Source organism: Anabrus simplex, chromosome 5, assembly GCF_040414725.1.
Source record: "Anabrus simplex isolate iqAnaSimp1 chromosome 5, ASM4041472v1, whole genome shotgun sequence".
In the NCBI taxonomy this organism is placed as follows: Eukaryota; Metazoa; Arthropoda; class Insecta; order Orthoptera; family Tettigoniidae; genus Anabrus; species Anabrus simplex.
The window spans coordinates 7,838,470-7,862,309 of record NC_090269.1 but is presented as its reverse complement, the minus strand read 5'-3'; the positions used below and the strand labels follow the sequence as shown (position 1 = coordinate 7,862,309).

The following is a 23,840-nucleotide window of genomic DNA, read 5'->3' as shown; positions in this document are numbered from 1 at the left end:
GCATGGACAAACTCTGACAGCATTTGCAAGCAGTCCACAGTAGTCCTCTGCATAGCTCTTTCTTTTCTTTTTTCTTTCCTCTTATTAGCGTTGTTTATAGTTGCTTTAACTCCAAGGTCTTATCGCAACTCTTACAGATTGTTGCAGAGTAATAATATTGTAATTATAAGGGAAAATGCATAATGTATGTAAATTTATTAGATTTTGAAGTGTAAGCCAGTGTCACTTCCATTTCCTTAGGTATGTTGTGGTGTTGGCACCATTGATGATACAGTTGAAGAGAGAACAGTTACATTTACTACAGGTGGGAGGTTGATTTTTTTCTAATACCGGGCGAGTTGGCCACGCTGTTAGGGGTGTGCAGCTGTGAGCTCGCATCCAGGAGATAGTGGGTTCGAACCCCACTGTCGGCAGTCCTAAAGATGGTTTTCCGTGATTTTCCATTTTCATATCAGGCAAATACTGGGCCTGTATCTCAGTTAAGGCCACAACCACTTACTTCCCATTCCTAGGCCTTTGCTGTCCCATGATCACTATAAGACATATTTGTGTCGGTGCGACGTAAAGCAAATAGCAAAAAAAAAAAATATTTTCTAGGAGATAGTTGGCGTGTCCTATCCTTAGTCAGGAGATTAAGACTTGTTCATGTCTGGTGAGGTTTTGGAGAGGATATATTCTTGTAGATATTTTAATTTTTTGGAGGTTGCTGGTGGAAGCTTTAAGCCAGTTCATTTTTCATTGCCCGTATAGTTTGCTTTTGATGTAAGCGATTGATATCAGAATGTGGAGTGGCAATTTGAGGGTCGTTGATTGGAAAACTCTCTTGCTACTTGATCAGCTGATTCTTTGCCTGGTATTCCTCTGTGAGATGGTATCCACACAAAAAGAACATTTTCTATAATCTTGATCTTGTGGTATAGCATTTGAATTTCTTTAACAAGGAGGTATGTTGTTGATGGATTTTGTATTAAAGTTAATGCACTTTTGGTATCAGAGAGTTATAAATGAGTTATTGTAGCTTGCTATTGAAAATATGAATCATGGCTTGTTTAAGAGCATACAGTTCACTTGTAAAAACTACACAACTACTTCTCTCATTGAATTTTGATCAATCAGAATAAATTGTATAGCATTTTATTTTTTCAAAACTCATTAATAAATGGCTTATAGGTCATGAAAAATGAAAATTCAAAAGCAGAAGCCTTTATAAGTATTTCGTGTAATATTACTATCTACAAACTTGGCCATATTAATGACTACTTACCGTTACAACCTCACAACACAGGAGTTTTTTACTTGATTCTAAAGAAACTAACTGTTTAATAAAAATATGAACCCAGGTCTATCTGTTTTGTGAGGATTACCAAACATTCACAAACAGAACTTTCCCATCAGACCAATAGTAAATTTCAGTAATAGCCCAATGTACAAAACAGCAAATATTACACAAATATTTCTTAAAAAGCACTTTAAATTTCGTTCTATGACAGCTCTTAATAATACATTTGAATTTTGTAACAGCACCACAGATGTTAAATTAACGAATTTTAATACAATTCATAGTTTTGATATTAATGACATGTACTCTAACCTGTTTCCAAAACAATAGAAATTATGAGAGAATTTGAAATAGCATAGTGGGAAAAAAAAAAGATACAGTGTTGACAAGATGGATTCTGTTATCTCCTATTTTTCAGTGTTGTGAGATTGTCACTAACATTATTATCAGTGTGCTGGGAAGAGAGCTGTGCAATGAAGAGACAGTGAGAGGGAAGGTTGTGTGATGTGACTGTTGTTGCAACAACTACTGGTAGCGCATAGTTCTGCTTTGTGGAGTTGCTGAGAAGTCATTAATATAGGCCTAGCTATACCCTTACCAAAATTCAGTTAATTCTGTATCAATCATTTGCTACAAAGCTTCACGGCGAGAGAAGCATAAAACCACTACAGTTTTTTAATACCTACATTACTGTGTGTGTGGTAAAGCAAAGTTGGGTTAAATAGAGGTATAGATTCTGACTCAAGCCTGGCAGGCTAAATCCTGGCTCAGTCCGGTGGTGTTTAACGGTGCTCAAATACGCCAGCCTCGTGTTTGGTAGATTTATCGGCATGAAAAGGAGCTCCTGCAGGACAAAATTCTGGCACCTCAGCATATCCGAAAACAAAAGTAGTTAGCGAGATATAAAACTATTGTTATTATTATTATTATTATTATTATTATTATTATTACATTAATTTAATTTTCCTCTGAATGTCATTTTAATCTCTCATTTACCTGCTTTCTTCGTCTCTAGGGCAGCGTCATTGCTATGGGCACTTTCTTTCCACTGGATACTGTACGGTCAAGATTACAATGTAAGTAAAGTTCAGTTATTCGTTGAAAATATTTTATTATTTTGTTAAATGGTTACTCACCTGTGTTGTTCTCTCTTCTAGTGGACGAACACAGAGAAGCCAAACATACACTAGCAGTTCTTCAGGAGCTGGTATCTGAAGAAGGCTTGTAAGTTGTTTAATAAGTATTTATGAAATGAGGGGACAAGGTCGTGTGGAGAATGCTATAAATTCTTTTTAAATCTCTGCAAATAAATGCCATGAACAGGTACATAGTCATTAAATACTTGCTTGAAAAAGAAATTGGACTTAACCCATTTGTGTTGCATTTAAGAGGCCACGGAGTTAATTCAGAAACTGCAATTAAATATCTGGACCCACAAGTTTAGGGCTCTACCTGCCCTACAGTGCACATCAAAATAAAACTTATCACATAATAGAATAATGTTTTATATGGTGTTTTTAAAAGTTAACGTGTAAAGGATTTGTACTCACCAGCATTGAAGCTTCAGAAAGAGGATTTGGTGTGATAAACTTCGTAACACCCCAGGAGAGGAGGCACTTAGTTCATTACAGTACTGTTGAAAACGGCGCATTAGAATGCAGCAAGTGAAATGAGCTCTTGTCTTATTCTTATTTGTGTCGTTTCACCTAACATCGTGAACCTGTTTTTTTTTTGTTTTTTTGGGGGGGTTGGACAGTAATAATTTATTTTATTTGCAATAACTGAGAAAAGATAGTCCATGTGAACTGATCGCAGAGAATTATCTTCATAGTTATTCTGAAGCATTTTAGACACATCACAGTTTTCTGTGAATAATTGGAATGTTTTCCCCTGCTACTCATATCAAATCGCCTTCATCCTTTCCTGGATGACTGGTCTCGCCTGCTTGGTATGAAAGTGGAAAAACATGGAAAACAGGCAAGCGAGATCTGTTATCAGAGTTGAAGGCCATTGAAGATGTGCCGGGCCAACCTCGTCATCGATGCAGATGGTTCAAGTTGTCCGTATATCTGTTGCTCTTTTTAAACTATTTCTGTCATAGTATTAACACAAATGCTGTCCCAACTACCTGATGTACTATTGGTTTAGATTAGAATTCAAAACCGTAATATAATGGCAGAGGTGCCAACTATTACGGTTTGTCCGTAATTATTACGGATTTCACCTCACGATTACGGTCAAAGGGGAAATTATTACGGAAGAGCTGAAATCATCACGAAAAAATAATTTTCTACGGAAAAAAAGAAAAGAAGGAAAAATGTTCAATCCTTTCGAGTCTTTCTCCTAAATCGTCCTCGTTTCAATGCTTGTGAGTTGGCAACGATACGTATTCGATGGTGACTTTCCTTTTGCTACCCATAAGCGTTGTAAAATTCATTGTGATTGAAGGAGCTCAGGCGCTGCCCTTCTCCACTATAAATCCTTCAGTAATGTTGTATTTGCTGCGTTAAGTGTCCTGACAATTGACAGTAATATTGAGAAGGAAGTGGGCCCTACATTAAGCACATCTGTACTGGAATCGCTTGTGGTTCAGAGTGGGAAGGCTGCTTCAAGAAAAACTACATTGAAAAGCAGCTGCTGCGTGAGAAACAAGCTACAAGGAATGTTTTATCACAGAACTAACAGGTTGTGTGCAAATGTTATTGTGTCATGATATTCTTTCAAATAGATTTCTAGAGGGAAGGGCAAAAGGGTGTCATTACCGAGAAGGGAGGAGCATGCTTTGGACTTTACTCAAAAATTTTCTCGGGGGTGGAAATCCACTTAATTTTTGGTACAAACACACTGAACACTACAGCTGAAGATGCAAATGATGTTTTAAAAAATTATTTACAGGCTTTACAGACTCTTCCGATATCCCTGACGGTGGTAGTGGTGGTGATTATTGTTAAAGAGGAATTACAACTAGGCAACACTAATCAGAGAGAAAACATGGAAGGTATCAGACACTTTGATAAATGAAGATATCGGCCAAAAAGGACAAGGGCCACGAAGGGCATGAAAATGACTACCTAGGCCTCGAGTGCTCTAATAGCCACGGGGTTGGAAAAGAACAAGAGTGTATAGACAAGAAATGTGTTTTTCCACCAATCAGTACTTAATTTATTGTAAATAGATTACACTAGTACCGGTTTCGGCCCCTTTACGGCCATCATCAGCTAGTACATGATTAATTTCCAGCCATTAGACAAAATTACAAGTTGTTATTATGTTACACATCCGGATGTCTAAGGGGGGATGGAAATACAATATACAGTAGCGTGAAGTTAAAATATCTGTGGTCAAAGGTGAAGGTTTCAATGAGTATACTGAACACATTAAAACATATGGGCCACAATATAAAACACTTAAAAAGTTTTAACACATTACAATTTGGTATGTATAAGTTAGCCACTTATTAAAATTTAAGTTCGTAATGCTTAAATTCCATTCTTCTATCTTCTGTGTGGTTCCTTTGCTTCTATGTCATGTTGATTAGCTGTATGAGGTAATCTTCGAAATTGTTCTGAAGCTGATATGTGTCATATTGGTATGGACCTTTGTCATGAAAATTTTTTTGTATTATGTAGTCCAACTGTGATGCACTCCAGTAAATTTTTATATAATAAACTGCAGGTCTTGAGTTTGAATTTAGGAGCTGTTGGTGGCAACACCTCTCTCGTCTATGTTCGTTATGTGGTTGTAGTTATTGTTGTGGAGGTCTTGTACCAATATGTCTGAAGGCTGAAATTTATAAGTAATAAGAACAAGAGAGGTCGGGTGGGATAGATAAAAGTGAGGAGCCTGGCACAAGTAAGTGGTAGCAAAGCCAGAACTCGGCTCAGGACCCTGTGATTGCCAACCCATGCTCCCAAGTTGAGATCCCTTTGGGCCCCTTTTAGTTGCATCTTAAGACAGGCAGGGTGTTATCCACTAGGGGATGTATCACTGATAGACACAACTTGTCCAACTCCATGAGTTTATCCTTGCATGGGTAAAGCACATTTTGTAGACTAAATATTCATGATTATGATCACCACCACTTGCAGCAAGCCTGTCTATGACAAGAGGAAGTGCTTCTACAATAAATGCCTTCATACTGTACCAGGAAAGGTTGATGGGTTCTTGAGCATGGGAAAGATCTAAGGTAGTGTGCGGTACTTAGTAGCCAGTACAGAGAAGGAATTTTTGCAAGGCGAATAATAGATGGTATAAATTTTTTCTGATAAATTTATTGAAGATTTGAATAAAAATCACACTGCTTCTATCGCATTTAAACATTAGAGACTGTCTTGAAAATATATTCTTTCACTGATATATTCAATTTTAAATTAAATTCCAGAACTCTTTAATGCATGTAAAGTTAAACAGTAATATAACCTTTCGTCGAATATGTTATCTTGACGTTTGAAAATGTCCAAAGTCAACTCTTATTACACTCAGATAAACCCTACAGTTCACATAGGTAGATTCCTAAAGTCCAATTTTAATCTTGACTCATACATTCATAAATTAATCATCAGGTTCAAAATTAAATATTGATTCTCATAAATCACTCCTGTGAAATCCTAGAGTCATATCACCGTAAAGTCTTGAGTACCACCCGCACTGTTTTTTCGAAAATATCGCTTCCAAAATTGGGTGCAGGTCTTATTTAAAGTTTTGAGAAATTTATCTTTCCGAATGCGCGTAAATCGGGCATCACCGCTGGCACGGCTTGGCAACAATGCTCTCTCCGCTCTCAGTATACGCTACTTCCGCCTGGTCTGCCTTAGTCTGTCTAGGTCTGTCTGAAGTTTTAGGTCGTCAGCGACGCCTCGCTACCGGGACGGGCCACCTTCGGGTAAGCACTCTTGAATTCCGTTCCGGCTAAAATTTCCGTAATGTTCGGTTGTTATTTCCTATAGGAGTCTGCCCTAGCCTAACCTAGATTCGCCAAATTAATTATTTATGACACCTTAGCTTTTCAGCTGGGCTTCCCTGTTTGTTTTCGAGGCATTCCCATTTCTTGTTTCACTAAATACGTAGATTGTAGTTTAATATATTCACCTTGGGGTTTGCCTCTGGTATTTCAGTGTCTCTTGATGTACGCCAGAGTTTTGGAGAGTACGTTTACTTCACTGTAAATTGCATTGTACAACTGGATTTGTAACTAGATGTATAGTTGGTTTGAAATTGTGAACTTGTGCAAAGGTATTATCAAAGAACCTCTAAGTTATGTGTATCACGGAGAATATAGTTCGTAAGTTGCAAGTTGGCGGATTTGTTCGGAATGTATTTGTAAAATCCTTTTGTAAATAACATTTTTCAAATTTAAGGATCACGGTTGATTTATTTCGGAATCTGCAATCTAAGCCATGTCCATGCCCTCGGTAGGTCCTGCTTGTTTCCACTTTCCTGGTTTATTGTTCACTAGTTGGCCCTACTGATATTTACATATGTTTTGGTCGGCGGAGATCCGCGTAATTTCAGCTAATGTTTCTCTGAGTGTGTAGTGGTTTCTGATATTGTGTAGTTGCTGTTACCTTCCCCCCGTTTACTGTGTTTATTGCTTTGTTTTGTGTAACCACTGTAGTAGTGGTTACAGTCTTTAGTTGATGATGATAATGATTGTCCAAAACACACACAGTTCATTGATACCAAGAGGTTTCAGCGTAGAAAACATTTCCTCAGCTTGCTTTCCGCAATAAAATTACACCAGTACAGCGATACGATTCTCAAACACTCCCCACTTCATCTTTCACTGTAGCCTGCTGCTGGCGCACTGCATGCTGATGACTACGGAGTCATGAAGGTGACCTTGTGGAGGACGACATACAGCGTTACCATGCTTCTTCCTTCACAACTACTATATTACAGCGCGTTTAGATTTTACTGACAGATCTTACGGCAGTACTGTGTAAATCCTCGGACAGATCCACAGCTGGACGGAAAGCATACCCCATATAAATTATATGCTGCAGGGGTAAATGATGAGGTTGTGGCAGTGAATGTGAAGCTCTTGTTTTGTTTCAGTGGAACCCTTTACCGCGGTATGGTGCCTGTACTGGAGAGTCTGTGTGCTTCAAACTTTGTTTACTTCTACACCTTTCATGGATTGAAAGCTGTGAAAGGGAGACCCTCAGAACAGAGCGCTGCCAGAGACTTGCTGTTGGCTTCTGTAGCAGGTGACCCATCCTTCAGTATTCTCCAAGCATGAAATCTCAGTTTTTAAGTTCAAGTTTTATCTGTATTCTATTTTTGTTTAACTAAAACTACAGTATAATCCTGAATACCACCTACCACCGAATAAGACCTGCATACAGAATTTCTAAAGTTGGAAATAAAAATCACATGTTCAGTGGCCAAATTTATTACATTTCAAAAAATGTCACAAAATTGCTCATTCCTAACTGTTCTCAAGTAATAAAACTAGCACATATAGTAGCAAGTACGGCATATAAGAAGAACCCCATTCTGACAAGTATTTTTAAAAGCTGCTCGAAAATTCCTATATTAACCAGCATGCCCTTCGTGGCCCTTGCCTCTCTTTGTCCATTACTTCATTTTTCGAAGTGACAGATCCCTTCTTTTTTCTCTCTGTCTACCCCCTGTGGGTGGCGGACGCAGACGAAGAATACACCCACGGTATTCCCTGCCTGTCATAAGGGGCGACCAAGGGATGATTGTATTAGAACTATGAAACTACTTGTGATTAGTACCATCATGCGGGGAACACCATGAGTCGCCTTTACTTGCGAGTAGTACCACTGTTAGGTACACAATACGTCTGTGATTAGTAGTAGCAGGGAGTGGTTCACTGTGGGTTTCCAATACCCATGATTAGTACCATTGTGAGAGACACCACAGGTCTGGGCATTACCTGTGATTAGTATCACTATATGAGCGACACCGTGAGTCTGCATTGCCTGTGATTAGTACCCACTATATGAGGAACACCATGGGAATACCAGCACCCATGGTTAGTACACCTATGTAGGGAACACCGTGGGTTTGTATTGCCTCTTAGTGGCGCCATTATGTGAGAAACACCATAGGTCTGCGTTAACCTGTGCGACGTACAATACTTGTGAGTAGTAACATAATGTATGGAACACCGTGACTCTATGCTACTTTTTTTTAGTACCGCAACATGACAAATATCATGATTCTACTTTACTAGTGATAAGTACCATTATTATTAGGGGCCATTGACCTGGATTTTGGATCCTCGATTCAGGAGTGTGCCTTAGGAGTCCCTTGGTCGGTAATAATATTGTTTAATGATACTTTCTGGGTCGGATCCACTGATAGTTCTAAATTCATATCCATCTATTCGTTCTTCATCACATTTTTTATTCTGGTTAGTGGATAATTTTGAACTTTTAAATTGTCATTACATTTCTTACCATTAGGGGCCAATGACCTAGATGTTAGGCCCCTTTAAACAACAAGCATCATCATCATCATCATCCTATATTAACCTGTATATATATCCTCTAGTTACAATAACCCTTTCGCTCATCCATCCCAAAGAGTAGGCCTATATTATCCGTTATGACGACTTTATGAACGATCACAGAACCCCAAGTGCGTGTTATTTTTTTTAAATCAAAATTTATACACTCCCACATTTAAATTTGAATACTATTGATCATCTTCCATCTCGATTTCCCGCTACGTGTACCAGCGAGTTCTCTCGCTGACATTCAAAGACACTGGCAAAGTCATTCAGTAGTACCCCTTGGTTCACGACTCCAGCTGTTTAAAAACGAACATGTGCTATCTTGTACTATCTTTCGAACATTCAGTTGAGATTCGAAGTGATAGGCGATAACTCATTTTCACATTAAGTGCATAAATAACATGGCCCATAGCTGTTAACTCACTAAAAATAAGAGCTGATGTAAATGATCCCTTAATTTTGATACCAGCTACTGAAATGAAATAAGTATACAATACTTCTCATTTCTGAAATTAGATCCTCGCATCTGGTTGATTTTAGAAAGGCTGTTCCCACGTAATTTTACAACTAAAATATTGTCATTACTCTGCTACTAAACAGAGTGACCATGGATGTTAATGCGATGTGGCTATGGAGCATACCTGTACATTTGAGAGATGTGTGGGTTTGAACCCCACTGTCAGGTGTTCTGATAATGTTTTTCTGTGATTTCCTGTTTCTCTTCCAGACAAATGCCGGAATAGTTCTTATTCGGATCATCTGCAAAAACAAACTGATTGTCTTTTCATACTGATTTTAATGCTCTTTTCCTTGTGTCTTTTCCTAATTTCAAATATATCAGCTGGCACACTACCGTAGTTCTGGTAACATGGAAGTGAGTGAGATTTCCGCCACTTACAAGTCGCGTTCAGCTTGAAACTGCTGTTGCCACATTGACGTGCATACTGAACAATGTATTATGAGGCTACGATATGAAATGTTGATTAAGGATAAATGGTTTCCACCTGTTCAGTACATTGAGTTGTTTGTTGTTGTTGTTGTTGTTGTTTTGTTTTGTTTTTTTACCAGTTCGGTATCTCCCATGCCATCATCAGCCACTGAAAAATTTGCAAGGTATTGTAAGTGATTACATGAAATATTTTTGCAGTAAACGGCTGTGAAGGATGGACTCTCTTGAAGGAGGACGTGAAACGACTAGAGGCAGTGGAAATGTGGCTATGGAGGAAGATGACAAGAACTAGCTGGATTGAGAAAACTAATGAAGCAGTGCTTAGAGAAATAAACACACAGAGACATTTAATAACAACGATAAAAAGGAGAAAAGCGTCAGTTTTCAGTCACATTCTCCGGCATAATAACTTCATAAAGAACTTGTTCGAAGGCAAGGTGATGGGAAAGAAAGGCAGAGGGAAACCACGGAAGAAGATCATTGAAGAAGTAGTTGAGATGATGGGATACCAAGGTTATGGAGAGATGAAAAGGATCGCAGAGAGAAGAGATCAATGGTTGCAGCGACAAGGCAAATCCTTTAGATAATGATGATGATAGAAACATATACAGAGCATGCTATCTAGTTTTCTGAAATTTTACAATTATATATATATATAATATATATATGTACGGTAAAATATGTGTGATTAAAATACAGAGACCGCTTAATCTTTTAAGATGTTAGACACGCCATAAAACACAACACTTTCTTGTGTGTGGTAAATAATAAGTATTTCATGTAATCCCATATAATACCTTGCAAATTTTTCATTGGCTGATGATGGCATGGGAAATGCCAAAACTGGTATTTAAAAAAAAAATTTTTTTTAAGTCTATGTATTGAACAGGTGGAAACCCTTTATCCTTACTCAACATTGTAAATTTCGATTCAATATGGACCATAATGAAATTCTTAACATTAAATATTATATGAAAGGCTTGAAATGACCCACACCCAATTTTCAGAACCTTTATTTTTGCAACAAATGCGTGGGTGGTATTTGGGATAGTACATAATATTTAATGCCTAGTACAAACGGTTGAATTTATGTACTGCCCGTTTTTTCAGGGGACTCAGTTGGTAGACATGAGGTATCCAGGTGTGGAACTTTCATGTGTACAGAGCAGCTTATTTTAGGGCATTTATCAGAGTAATAATTTGGCATTAGGGTGTGAGGATAGGCATGTAGCAAATGACACATAAATCCAACCAAATAACATTTATTAAAAAACACAGAGTAATACCCTTGCTTATTTACACAATTTTGGTAAATAATAATTTTCTGAGTTTGAAAATCTCACTTTAACAATTTTTAAATTAATTTATTGAAAATAAACATTGATTTTCTTTTCTCTGGAGTCCATGACAGATATCGATACTGAAAGATCAGGTAATTACTTGGAGAATGAATTAATTTTCAAAATAAAGATGTTAGGCTCCCGTAAGCTTTCACACCAATTCTGAATTAAGTTTAAATTCACCGTAATTTTCACAAATTACTTCCTTCACAGTATTTCTTAACTGTATAAAATGTCATGAACAAATTAAATCCTCTAACTTTCTCTGTAGAATTATTCCGATACTTGGAATCGTGATTGATTACCTAATTTTTCTGTTTGCCCAACCATTATCCCGGTTCTCTATGGGGTCTGGTATGAATCTGTCGTGGTGGGCTTTTATGTCCGGATGCCCTTCCTCTTATCAACCTCGTTAGAGGAGTTAATGAGATGAAATGAATGACGTTATATATGATAGTACGAAGAGAGAGGGTGAATCCTGGTGCCAGCACATAGCCTACTCCTGTCGAATAGCACCAGGGGTCTGCTCAAGACTTAACGTCCCCATCTGATGGACGAATCACCACGAGCAGCGCCATATACCCTCATTCCATATCAGCACTGCAGAGAGGTTTGGAACTGAATCCAGGATTTCAGCACGCAATCTAGTGACTAGAAATTGTTTACCGCCACCTCCTCTAACCTTATGGCCAACATTCTGATGGTGAAAATTTTTTAGACCGGCGGGACTCAAACCGACTAACCACGGTGTCAGACTGTTTTGACTTCAATGCCTTAACGATCCTGGCCCCTGGGCGGGCTAGGCGGGCTACCTAAATTTTTCTCTCATATATTATTTAAGTATTCTCTACCATTTATGTACAAAATTTTACATGGATACATGGAGTAAATTCGAGCATTGAATGTAATTAGCTAATGAGTTAATTTGAACGACTGCATAAGCAGAAACATATCAGGAAGAAGAGAATAAGAATCAATTATTATGGACTGTACTCTCATATATTTTTTATATTTCATGATTATCGCATCATTATCTCAATCTGACCTGGAGACACTGGAAGGTATCAAATAGACTTCATTATGATTAGGCAGAGATTCAGAAACCAGGTGTTGGATTGCAAAACTTTCCCAGGAGCAGACGTGGACTCTGACCACAACTTGTTGGTCATGAAATGCCATCTGAAGTTGAAGAAATTGAAGAAAGGAAAGAATGAAAAAAGATGGGATCTAGACAAGTTGAAAGAAAAGAGTGTGAGGGATTGTTTCAAGGAACATGTTGCACAAGGACTAAATGAAAAGGCTGAAGGAAACACTATAGAGGAAGAGTGGAGACTCATGAAAAATGAAGTCAGTAGGGCTGCTGAAGAAATGTTAGGAAGGAAGAAAAGATCAACTAAGAATCAGTGGATAACTCAGGAGATACTAGACCTGATTGATGAACGACGAAAATACAAGAACGCTAGAAATGAAGAGGGCAGAAAAGAATACAGGCGATTAAAGAATCAAGTGGATAGAAAGTGCAAGGTAGCTAAGGAAGAATGGCTGAAGGAGAAGTGCAAGGATGTCGAAGGCTGTATGGTCCTTGGAAAGGTAGATGCTGCATACAGGAAAATCAAGGAAACCTTTGGAGAAAGGAAATCTAGGTGCATGAATATTAAGAGCTCAGATGGAAAGCCACTTCTAGGGAAAGAAGACAAAGCAGAAAGATGGCAGGAGCATATCCAACAGTTGTATCAAGGTAAAGATGTAGATAATTTGGTTCTGGAACATGAGGAGGCTGTTGATGCTGATGAAATGGGAGACCCAACTTTGAGGTCAGAGTTTGACAGAGCTGTGAGTGACCTAAATAGGAACAAGGCACCTGGAATTGATGATATTCCCTCCGAATTACTGACTGCCTTAGGAGAAACCAGCATGGCAAGGTTATTTCATTTAGTGTGCAAGATGTATGAGACGGGAGAAGTCCCATCCGATTTTCGGCAGAATGTTGTTATACCCATTCCCAAGAAAGCCGGTGCTGACAGGTGTGAAAACTACCGCACCATTAGTTTAGTACCTCATACCTGCAAAATTTTAACACGTATTATTTACAGAAGAATGGAAAAACAAATTGAAGCTGAGTTGGGAGAAGATCAATTTGGCTTCAGAAGAAATGTAGGAACACATGAAGCAATCCTGACTTTACGTCTGATCTTAGAGGATCGAATCAAGAAGGACAAGCCCACGTACATGGCATTCGTAGATCTAGAAAAGGCATTCGATAATGTTGATTGGACCAAGCTATTTATGATTCTGAAGATGATAGGGATCAGATACCGGGAACGAAGAATTATCTACAATCTGTATAAAAATCAGTCTGCAGTGATAAGAATTGAGGGCTTTGAAAAATAAGCAGCAATCCAGAAAGGAGTGAGGCAAGGCTGCAGTTTGTCCCCTCTCCTTTTCAATGTTTACATAGAACAGGCAGTAAAGGAAATCAAAGAGAAATTTGGAAAGGGAATCACAGTCCAAGGAGAGGAAATCAAAACCTTGAGATTTGCCGATGATATTGTTATTTTATCTGAGACTGCAGAAGATCTCGAAGTTGCTGAATAGTATGGATGAAGTCTTGGGTAAGGAGTACAAGATAAAAATAAATAAGTCCAAAACAAAAGTAATGGAGTGCAGTCGAACGAAGGCAGGTGATGTAGGAAATATTAGATTAGGAAATGAAGTCTTAAAGGAAGTAGATGAATATTGTTACTTGGGTAATAAAATAACTAACGATGGCAGAAGTAAGGAGGACATAAAATGCAGACTAGCACAAGCAAGGTAGAGCTTTCTTAAGAAAAGAAATTTGCTCACTTCAAACATTGATATCGGAATTAGAAAGATGTTTTTGAAGACTTTCGTTTGGAGCGTGGCATTGTATGGAAGTGAAACATGGACGATAACTAGTTCAGAAAGAAAGAGAATAGAAGCTTTTGAAATGTGGTGTTACAGAAGAATGCTGAAGGTGAGATGGATAGATCGAATCACGAATGAAGAGATGCTGAATCGAATTGGTGAGAGGAGATCGATTTGGCCGAATTTGACGAGAAGAAGAGATAGAATGATAGGACACATCTTAAGACACCCAGGACTTGTTCAGTTGGTTTTTGAAGGAAGTGTAGGTGGTAAGAACGGTAGGGGTAGACCAAGATATGAATATGACAAGCAGATTAGAGCAAATGTAGGATGCAATAGTTACGTAGAAATGAAAAGGTTAGCACATGATAGGGTGGCATGGAGAGCTGCATCAAACCCGTCTATGGCCTGATGACTCAAACAACAACGACAACAACAACATCTCAATCTGCACTTTTTTTTTGTGTTTCTGGATTATTAACACATTAATTAATTAAAGAATTTATTACTGGGCAAGTTGGCCGTGTGGTTAGGGGCGCGCAGCTGTGAGCTTGCATCCGGCAGATAGTGGGTTCGACCCCCACTGTCGGTAGCCCTGAAGATGGTTTTCTGTGGTTTCACATTTTCACACCAGGCAAATGCTGGGGCTGTACCTTAAGGCCATGGCCACTTCCTTCCAACTCCTAGGCCTTTCCTATCCCATCGTTGCCATAAGACCTATCTGTGTCGGTGCGACGTAAAACCACTAGCAAAAAAAAAAAAAATATTTGGATTGATTTTTACTCCTAGTGCAGAGAGTTTTATCTTCAGTTTAATTATCATCTCAGTTAAATTTTATACAGCCTTCTTATTACCTTCACTGGACGAGTTGGCCGATTTTCTCTTTTTTTTTTTTTTTCAACGCAGTTGGCAGCCTTAGCTAGCCTATACCAACACAGAAAATGGTGGCATATTTGAGTTGTACGCTGTCTACATTTTAATTCTTGTAGATGAGAATAGTTCTAGGGGTCGGTTAGTGGGTCTAGGAGAAGCGTTGGCACCAGGCGGCTCGTAGTGAGGTTGCACTTGAATAACCTGCGCACAGCACTCCAGCCTACAAGATCCTTGTTCAAGACTACCTACTCCAAATCGCTTGTACTTTCTTGCATAACAGGTTGCCACTATTATATGCTAAGAATATTAAGCAGTCCCTCTAAATTCAAAAATCTTTTGCGTATATTTTCCTTACGTACGATCGATCAATGCAGGAAAATTGTGACCAAGAACAATTAATTTTTCGTCGATCGACGCGATAAAACGATAGTTCAAGAAATGATAGATGCGAGGAAATTTAACATTGGTTTATGTGTAACATTTTTGGGACTGAATAAATTCAACGATGAATGCGGGGAAAAAGACAGTTCCAGGAACGATACTTCAAGGTTCTAGTGTATTTGACTTGTATTAGTATTGCCATTTGTTACGATTTGTGAGTGTACTTGGAATCAAACATGTTTCAATATACAGCAATTCGTAGAAGGTACCAGTCCACATGACATAATAATTATTTAAATTAAAGATATATTGGTAAACTGTGCGATAAGAAACAGGCTGGGACAAATGAGAGGTCAGTGGAGGGAATAAGAATACTAATAATAAAGTTTAACCAAGACTATATATTATTTCTACTTGAAAGATAACCAGAGCAAAACTCAACATTCCGCAACATGATACAGTATAAGAACAATATTTTGAACAGAAATAATGTATTTACAAGAAACCCCTAGACCGTTTACAAAACGTTATATTAGTTCAGCAAATCAAAAGGACGTAGCAAACTGCAAGCCTCAGCGGAACGAGATGAATGAACACAATTTCAAAATAAACAAGAAGAAAAGCAGGACAACGGGGAGGGACGAGGATGGGATCACAACAGTGGGAGTTGCTCAAGCACGTTGGGAAGAGCGCAGAGTACAAAGTCAGTTCATAGTAAGGTTGCTGAGTTCAGGCCTTGTATTCAGTCATTCAAACCTCTTGAGTCTATTCATTATTTCGATGCCATTATTTTGTTAAAAAGAAACACTCGTGTAAACTGAAACTAGTCATGGTGACGAAGGTAAAGTTAGGCCCTGATTGCCAAAATCCACTAGGCAAATAATAATAATAATAATAATAATAATAATAATAATAAATAAAGCACTCTGTTGCTCACCCAATCTAGTCTATCTATATATATAAAATAAGAGTTTTGTCTGTACATTGCTCAGAATTTGAAAATAATGGTATTTCTGTATCGGTCATGTCCATAGTAACAAGAAAATGCACTTTTTAGTTTTCCGTAATTTCTGTATTTCTGTCTGTCTGTCTGTCTTTATGTATGTATGTACACGCATCACGAGAAAACGGTTGAAGAGAATTTAATGAAAATCGGTATGTGAAGTCGGGGGATGAACCTCTACAATCTAGGCTATAAATCATTTTACTCACGCTGAGTAAAATGGTAGTTTAGGGGAAGGCCTAAAATTGAATTCTCAACTATTTATGTTATTAGTGGGCGTATTTTAAAGAAAATGAGTATACAAAGTTGGGGAATAAATTGCTAGAATCTAGACTGTCAATAATTGTATTCACGCTGAGAAAAATGGTAGTTTAGGGGAAGGCCTAAAATTTAATTCTCAAATATTGTTGTTATTAGTAGTCCTATCTTGATGAAAATCGGCATGCAAAGTCAGGAAATAAGTCGCTATAGTCTTGGCTGTAAAATATTTTATTCACGCTGAGTGAAATGGTAGTTTAGGGGAAGGCCTAAAATGTAATTCTCAAATATTTCTTATTATAAGTGTAGTCGGTGAATGCTAGATAACTAAGGTTATATAGTATTAAATTTCCTATTATTCATGTCTTATACATTGTTACCGTACTGGCTATGATCACCAAGATATTCATGAATTTGAATTTTTGTTACCAAGTCCATATCAGCGCTGAGTAACGAGAAAATGGGTAAACAGTATTTAATGAAAATCGGTATGTAAAGTCGGAGAATAAGAAACTACAGTTTACGGTACAAAATATTTTACAAATCACAGAGTCGAAAGAAAACTAAATATGTAGGCCTACAATATAGAAAGCTCATAACACTGATCAACAACAACATTACATTGACCATTGTTTGTCGTGATGTTTGTGTCTTCTGTTGCCCCTCATCTCCGGAAGATAGGATTACTGCTGCGTACAGAGTAATTTTTATTTGATTTCCGTCGCACCGACATAGATAGGTTTTATGGCGACGATGGGATAGGAAAGGGCTAGGAGTGACTTAGGCCTTAATTAAGGTACAGGCCCAACACTTGACTGGTGTGGAAGTGGGAAACCATGGAATACCATCTTCAGCGCTGCCGACAATAGGGTTCGAATCCACTATCTCTCGGATGCAAGCTCACAGCTGCGCACCGCTAACCACACGGTCAACTCGCCCAGTCGGACAGAGTGTAACAGCCTGCCTGAATATTGATGGGAAGTAGTTGGTGAGTTAGATAACTTTCTTCTTTAGCATGCCATTCCCCTGGTTTATAAATTTGCTGATACTACTGGTACGTAACACACTGGACCATCATAGCATTCGGGCTATTCAATCCCTACTCTGAGGTACTGATTGGAATGAACAGTGTGCATATATAGCAGAATAATGACAGATGAGTGTTCATGGCAATCTGCGGCCTGGTCATCCCAGCTCTGGAACTTTGGACTATTAGATCGGCACCGCAATCTAACCGCAGCACTGTTCGTTAAAAGTGATAAAACGTGCGGCTTTCCATTTGATCGAGTATTTTATATGATAGCATTGCTCTTAATCGCTACATTCATACTTACGTTTTTGTAATGACCTATGTTGATTTCAGTTAGGGAAACCACAAAGTCAGTCTTTCTGAGAATCCCGTAGCGAAGCACGGGTACATCAGCTAGTAGAAAATAAAACTGAGTTTCCCAGCGGAATACTGGAAACCCGTTGGATGACCCTCCAACCTCACTCGGTATCAGCACTGGACTGAAGACCGAGGGATCGGGGGATGGATTTATAGCACCACAGAAAGTTCGTGAAGGAAGCGCATAGGCTTCGAGAAATAGCAGATAGTGACTCAGGGAGTGACGAAACCCAACGGTAGTTCAGTATGCAGTGAGATGCCTAGCCGGTCGGGCACTAAGCGAGGCCGCAGCGAACGTACAAGACCGATTACATGAGTGTTGGTAGTGGCGAGTAGAGCAAGACAAGCAGAGTTCATGATAACAGTAGCCGTAATTAGGTGAGTGGCCATTACATATTCCCCCGAGGGCTAGAAATCCGAAGGATTCCGGGAGCGAAGAGTCAATGCAGATCCGACGAATGGCAACAGTCGAAGGGGAAGCAAGAGAAGAAGGGCTGGAACAAAGGCAGATTCGGCAAGAAACACAACTTAGATAAACAAATAGTAAAAGGTAAGGGGGGGCGGGGGGGTGGATAAGTGAGGAAAATAGAACAATACAATAGACAAATATGAATATGGTCTAGGGAAAAGAAAAAAATATCCCATTCACATGCTTTTTCTTTTTAAGAAAGAGGGAAACATTCGCTATTTTTAATCTTGGATGGGAGAGTCCAGTTGACCTGGGTGGTGTTGGAGGGTCAGTGGGTAGAGCAAAAGAGAAAAGAGAAACAAAAATTATTGAAAATACTGCTTCAACTGCGAGACATGAGCCTTTTTTAATAATAGAAGGATCATTCACATCCTGTAATAAAACAGTAACAGGGGTCGAGAATTGAACGATCGAGAAAGGGCCTGTCCGACAGGGACAAAGTTTAGCGGATGTGTGATCAATAGCAGAACTTTGAGGATGGTTCTTTAGCAGTACTTTATCTAAAAGTTTAAATTGTGAGGGACAATGCCCACGGTTGTGAACCCGATGCTGAACCTCCTGTGCCTGATGCAATTTGGTTAATGCCCTTTTCCACTCGGTCTGTGAGACTTGATTAGGAAATGAAAGGAGCAAAAAAGGTGAATCCCATGTTAAATCGAAAGGAGTTTGCAAATCTCTACCCAAAAATAATTTGGCCGGGGAAAAAGGTGGAATTATTTACGGTAGAATTAAGTGCTAGTGCAAAAGCAGGTAATTCAGAATCCCAGTGGCATTGATCTTCAGAATGGAAGATGGACAACAGGATTTTCAAATTCCTCTGATATCGTTCGAGGTTGACTTGGGAGTGGTAGGGTGAGGTTGTAACTGTTCAACCCCTCATCAAAACACTTGGGGAGATGAAAGTTATTTTCTTGGGACACATGAATATCAAATAAACTATTTGTGGCTTGCCCGCAAATTGCCACGCAAATAGAAACAATTAACATTCCATGGTTTCCCATTTCTCTATGTGATGTTTGGGTGCCAGGGTTTCAGTTTTAAACAAAACTGTAAACCAAAATTTATATTTACTAGCATAGAGACTTATATCACAGGGGTAGGATTTTAAATAATTAACCATTAAGTATCGCTTAAGAAAGAAAATTAACGCAATATAAAATACAAATGAATTTATTATACAAAAAAAATAATGAGATGAATCAGAAAAGTTTCCTTAAAGCGTGGAGGAATTTAGAATTTACTTTACTGAATTGACCAATTGTTTGCTTTATCTAATTGAAGCTCACCAATTGCAGCTTCCGTTTAAGTCATCTGGTTTCCGTGGTTACTCGTTCTCTTCTTCTCGATGTAGAATTTGCTCCATGGACATCCTTCCTTCTCTGATATGGTACGGGCTATCTGGACTAACACTCCCTACTTGCCTAGTCTTTAAATTAGACATTGGCCCTATACTTGTAAAAACTGATCAGCATTGATCGTATGAGGAGAAAATTCAGAGATATGAATTTTTCCATATTAGTAGAAATCTCAATCCAACTGAGCTATACTATAGATACGGTACAGACTTATACCAAAATTCCATGGACTTGAACTAAACATAGTTCTTCGTCCAGAATATTTACTGAAAATAACGCAAGCCGTAAGCTTGTTTCGTCTCGCGTAGATCCGATAACATTACCGCACGTAAGTACTGTATGGAAGCGACAACACATTGTACAAAAATAACTATGTCGCGGAGCGACCACACACTGTTTCAAAAATCAAATAACGTCATTCAAAGTAGATGTTCACAGTAGAAGTAGTAGTGATGGAGTATCCGTAAGTATCTCGCTCCGCACTTGATAATATCACCGGGCTCCCCCCACTCTAGGTAACAGCTTCATCTCAGATCTCTATATAACGAAACATCTGATTCATAGATCGCATTATCATCTCCCCTTCTCTTCCTTGTCGAGTCCAGTAGGCGTGGTCATGATGTACTCTGCTGGTATGCAAGCCTCGCGCGCGGGTCGCTGTTTACTGCCTTCGCTAAACCCGTGAGTCACGCAAAATCCCAGCTTTAAGAATAACCCTCCGTATACACAAATATGAGATGAAATGAAAACTATGTCTCAACATATTAACCGTATTTACAACATAATGAATTCCTATCCTACATAATATAATAATTTAAATAATAAAACGATGTTATCATATATACAATATGATTCCAAAAGGCCTTGATTACAAATGATTGACGTTGAATAAATATGTTATTACAAATAATTGCCGATGGCGGATAAACTTGATATCAAATGATATCACGTAAAATGATATTATATTAAATTAGTAGGGCTGGAGAAGCCTTTGGCAAAGCGAAAGTTATAAAAAGATTGTGAAGTAAAAACAGTAGCATTATCAGAAACTAGGTACTTAAGTAAACCAATAACAGGGAATATTTTGTCATTCAAAAGCCGGATAATAGTTTGAGTAGAAAGTTTATGCAATGGGCGCAAAATTAAAAACTTAAGAAAACCCATCAAGAAGGGTAAGGATGTACGCATTGCCTTGGGAGGACTTAGTAATGGGGCCGACAATATCAATGTAATACCTCTCCGCAGGATAAGTAGAAGGTGTGGCAGAATGAGAACCAAAAGATAATGTTGGGTGGTTTGTGTTTCTGGCAGAATGTACAGGATTTGACCCAGTCAAAGATATCCCCGCGCATATTGGGCCAAAAGAATTGAGATGCCAGCCAAGAATAAGTGCCCCCCATTAGGAGACCCATGATAATACTGGAACAGCATAAAAGGGAAGGAACGACAACTCTAGGGATAGATTTAGGAGTTGGCTTAAAAACCAGTAAATCATTGTGGATACGAAAAGGTCCATCATAGTTAGCGGTAGAAAGAGAATCAGTAGATTGATGTTGATAACAGGAATCAGAAGATAATGGAAAATCAATGAGAGAGGAAATAGTGTTAAATCATAAGAGGGAAGTTGATCCAAGGTTAAAGACAGGGGTTGGTCAAAGAGACGAGAAAGAGCATCAGCAACTGAGTTTTGATAGCCAGAGACAAATTTAATAGAGAACTTAAAACGAGAGATGCGGAGCAGCCATCGACCGGTTCTGCCTATTTTAGGGGCATTATTCAGTAACCAGGATAGGGCCTGATTATCAGTTTGAACAAGAAATTGTCAATAATAGAGATATTCCGAAAAATGCTCAGTAGTAAGAATTAATGCTAATGCTTCCCTTTCATAAATAGAATACCTACGTTCAGTAGGTGAAAGCAAGTGGCTAAGGAAGGAGCTTACCGTCTCGGATTTGATTTAAGACTCCTCCAACAGCAACGTCAGAGGCGATAGAAACTTCAAAAGGTAAGTCAAAATCAGGTATTTGAAGAATAGGGGCCTGGTTAAAGCTGATTTGAGCAGTTTGCTGCTGTTCTCCCCAGTGAAATTTCATATGTTTTCTGTTTAAGTTAAGTGGCTTAGTTATGTGGGAATAGTGGGGGATACATTTACTATAAAAGCCAAACCATACCTAAGAATGTTCATAACTGTTTCAGATTTTTAGGTGGTGTAATGCGATCAATTGCAGAAACACGATCAGGGTCAACAGAAATGCTGCAGAAACACAATCAGGGTCAACAGAAATGCCGTTACCCAAAAGAATATGTCCCAAAATCTTAATAAAACTCTGAGCTAAAACAATTTTGGAAGAATTGACGGTAAGATTAACAGAACGTAAACGAGAAAGTACTTCACGAAGTTGTTTAATATGAGTATCAAAATCAGGACTATAAATTAAAAGGTCATCCACGTACGGAAATAGATACTGTTATTTTATATCGGCAAAAAGACTGTCAACAAATCTTTGCATGATTTGTGAACCAAGATTCAGGACCGGTTCTACCATCTGCTGGTAAAGTGGCTGGCAGCTGCCCAGGAGGTAAACTACCTGGGGGTGTAAATCAGCTGGTACTTGGCCTTGCGTGCAACCACCTCCGCGCAAGCGCTGGGTAGCTACCCGGAGCTCGACACCGATATACAGAGTTGGCTAGACTGATTTTCAGTGACTTCTCGCTTTCGAGTGTGGTGCTATCTATCATCAGATATATAAAGCTCATTTCGATTGTCTTATTTTCCTGTGCTTGCATCTGCTGATTATCACCAAAAAGCCTAATAAGGGGAGACTTAAGAGTTATGGACAATGATTTATGTCAAGCTTTTATGATTTTCATCCATGAGCTTCAAAATCGGTACCTAATTGGGATTAAAATCTCAATATTACATTTTCTTATGCCAGTTATAACCTGTCATGTAAGGCAGCATTTTTGGAAATTATTCTCGTAGTAGATTAATCAAGTCGCTCGCTCTGTAATAGAAGATACGCAGGTTTTCATCATCTTTCTAATTTACATTTAAACCTTTATTTTTGTTCCCTGTCGCTTCCATACGCATATACACACACATCTTCCTTACGGACTTATTGCCTTTGAGCATTCTATCTGCAGGCTTCTGTGATTTATTCCATTTATTGATAATGCATTTCATTTTAATGTTTAACTTTATGAAGATAAAGTTGGAAGGCACTGTTAAAGAACTAATCGGGGTAAATATCCATTCATAGAAAGAGGAATTCGGGAATGGAATAGTTTCCAATTTCTTCAAAATCATTTACAAGAAGACTATGTAAACGACTATAGGGAATCTGCTACCTGGGCGTAGTCCTATATGCTATATTAATCATAATATCACTCTCTATAAGTAGCACACATACAAAGCATTTTCCTAGTGGACATTATATTGTGATCAAATATTTCAATGAAATATATTATTAACAAAAGAACGTATGAAAAGAGGCATACAGATTAATACAACGCTAGAGTTCCTTTGCGAAAGCTTGACGTACGAAACGTGTTCCCTACACTACCAATGCGAGAGGCTGACGTGATCATTGCAAGAGAAGCATTAATGTTCAAAATCCTGCAATACAATATCGATCACTGTTACAGTATCATGCTTTTTTCAGTATACTAAGCTAATTTAAGTTGTATGTTACCAAAATACAGCTAATAGTGTTCAGCTCTTGAAACTTGCCCGGCAGATAAAGTCTCATCGGGCCCTCGTAGTGGCTGATAAATTATGCGCCTGGTAACTACGATTTATGCTGCCGATAGCGCTACCTGGGAGTGGTCGAACGGAAACATCCTTTTACGAGGAGGCAAGTTACGTGCTACTTTACCAGTAGGTGGTAGAACCGGCCCTCAATCCAAAAGGTACTTTTGTAAACTGATACAGACCCGTGGATGTAATAAAAGCAGTATACTTGGAGATGCTGTCGTCTAAGGGTATCTGATTATACGCAGAATTGAAATCTAAGAGGGTAAAATATTGTGCATTGGTAAAATGCTGAAAAGCAGTTTGAACTTTAGGCATTGGGTAAGCATCGTAGGGAATCTTACTATTAATTTTTCGGTAGTCAACTGTGAATCTAAAGGACCAATCAGGTTTTTCAACGATAAACACGGGAGAGGCATAATCAGA

The 23,840-nt window shown here is 38.5% G+C and overlaps 1 protein-coding gene across 1 annotated transcript in view; it reads left to right on the top strand.

Moving 5' to 3' along the window:
• The window catches only part of PMP34 (Peroxisomal Membrane Protein 34), a 110,510-nt gene that overhangs the window by 49,378 nt on the left and 37,292 nt on the right, over positions 1-23,840 (top strand). Inside the window, exons 3-5 of the mRNA XM_067147887.2 lie at positions 2,295-2,355; positions 2,437-2,503; positions 7,334-7,485. Of these exons, the coding sequence (XP_067003988.2) occupies positions 2,295-2,355; positions 2,437-2,503; positions 7,334-7,485 (280 nt within the window). The remainder of the gene's footprint in view (positions 1-2,294; positions 2,356-2,436; positions 2,504-7,333; positions 7,486-23,840) is intronic.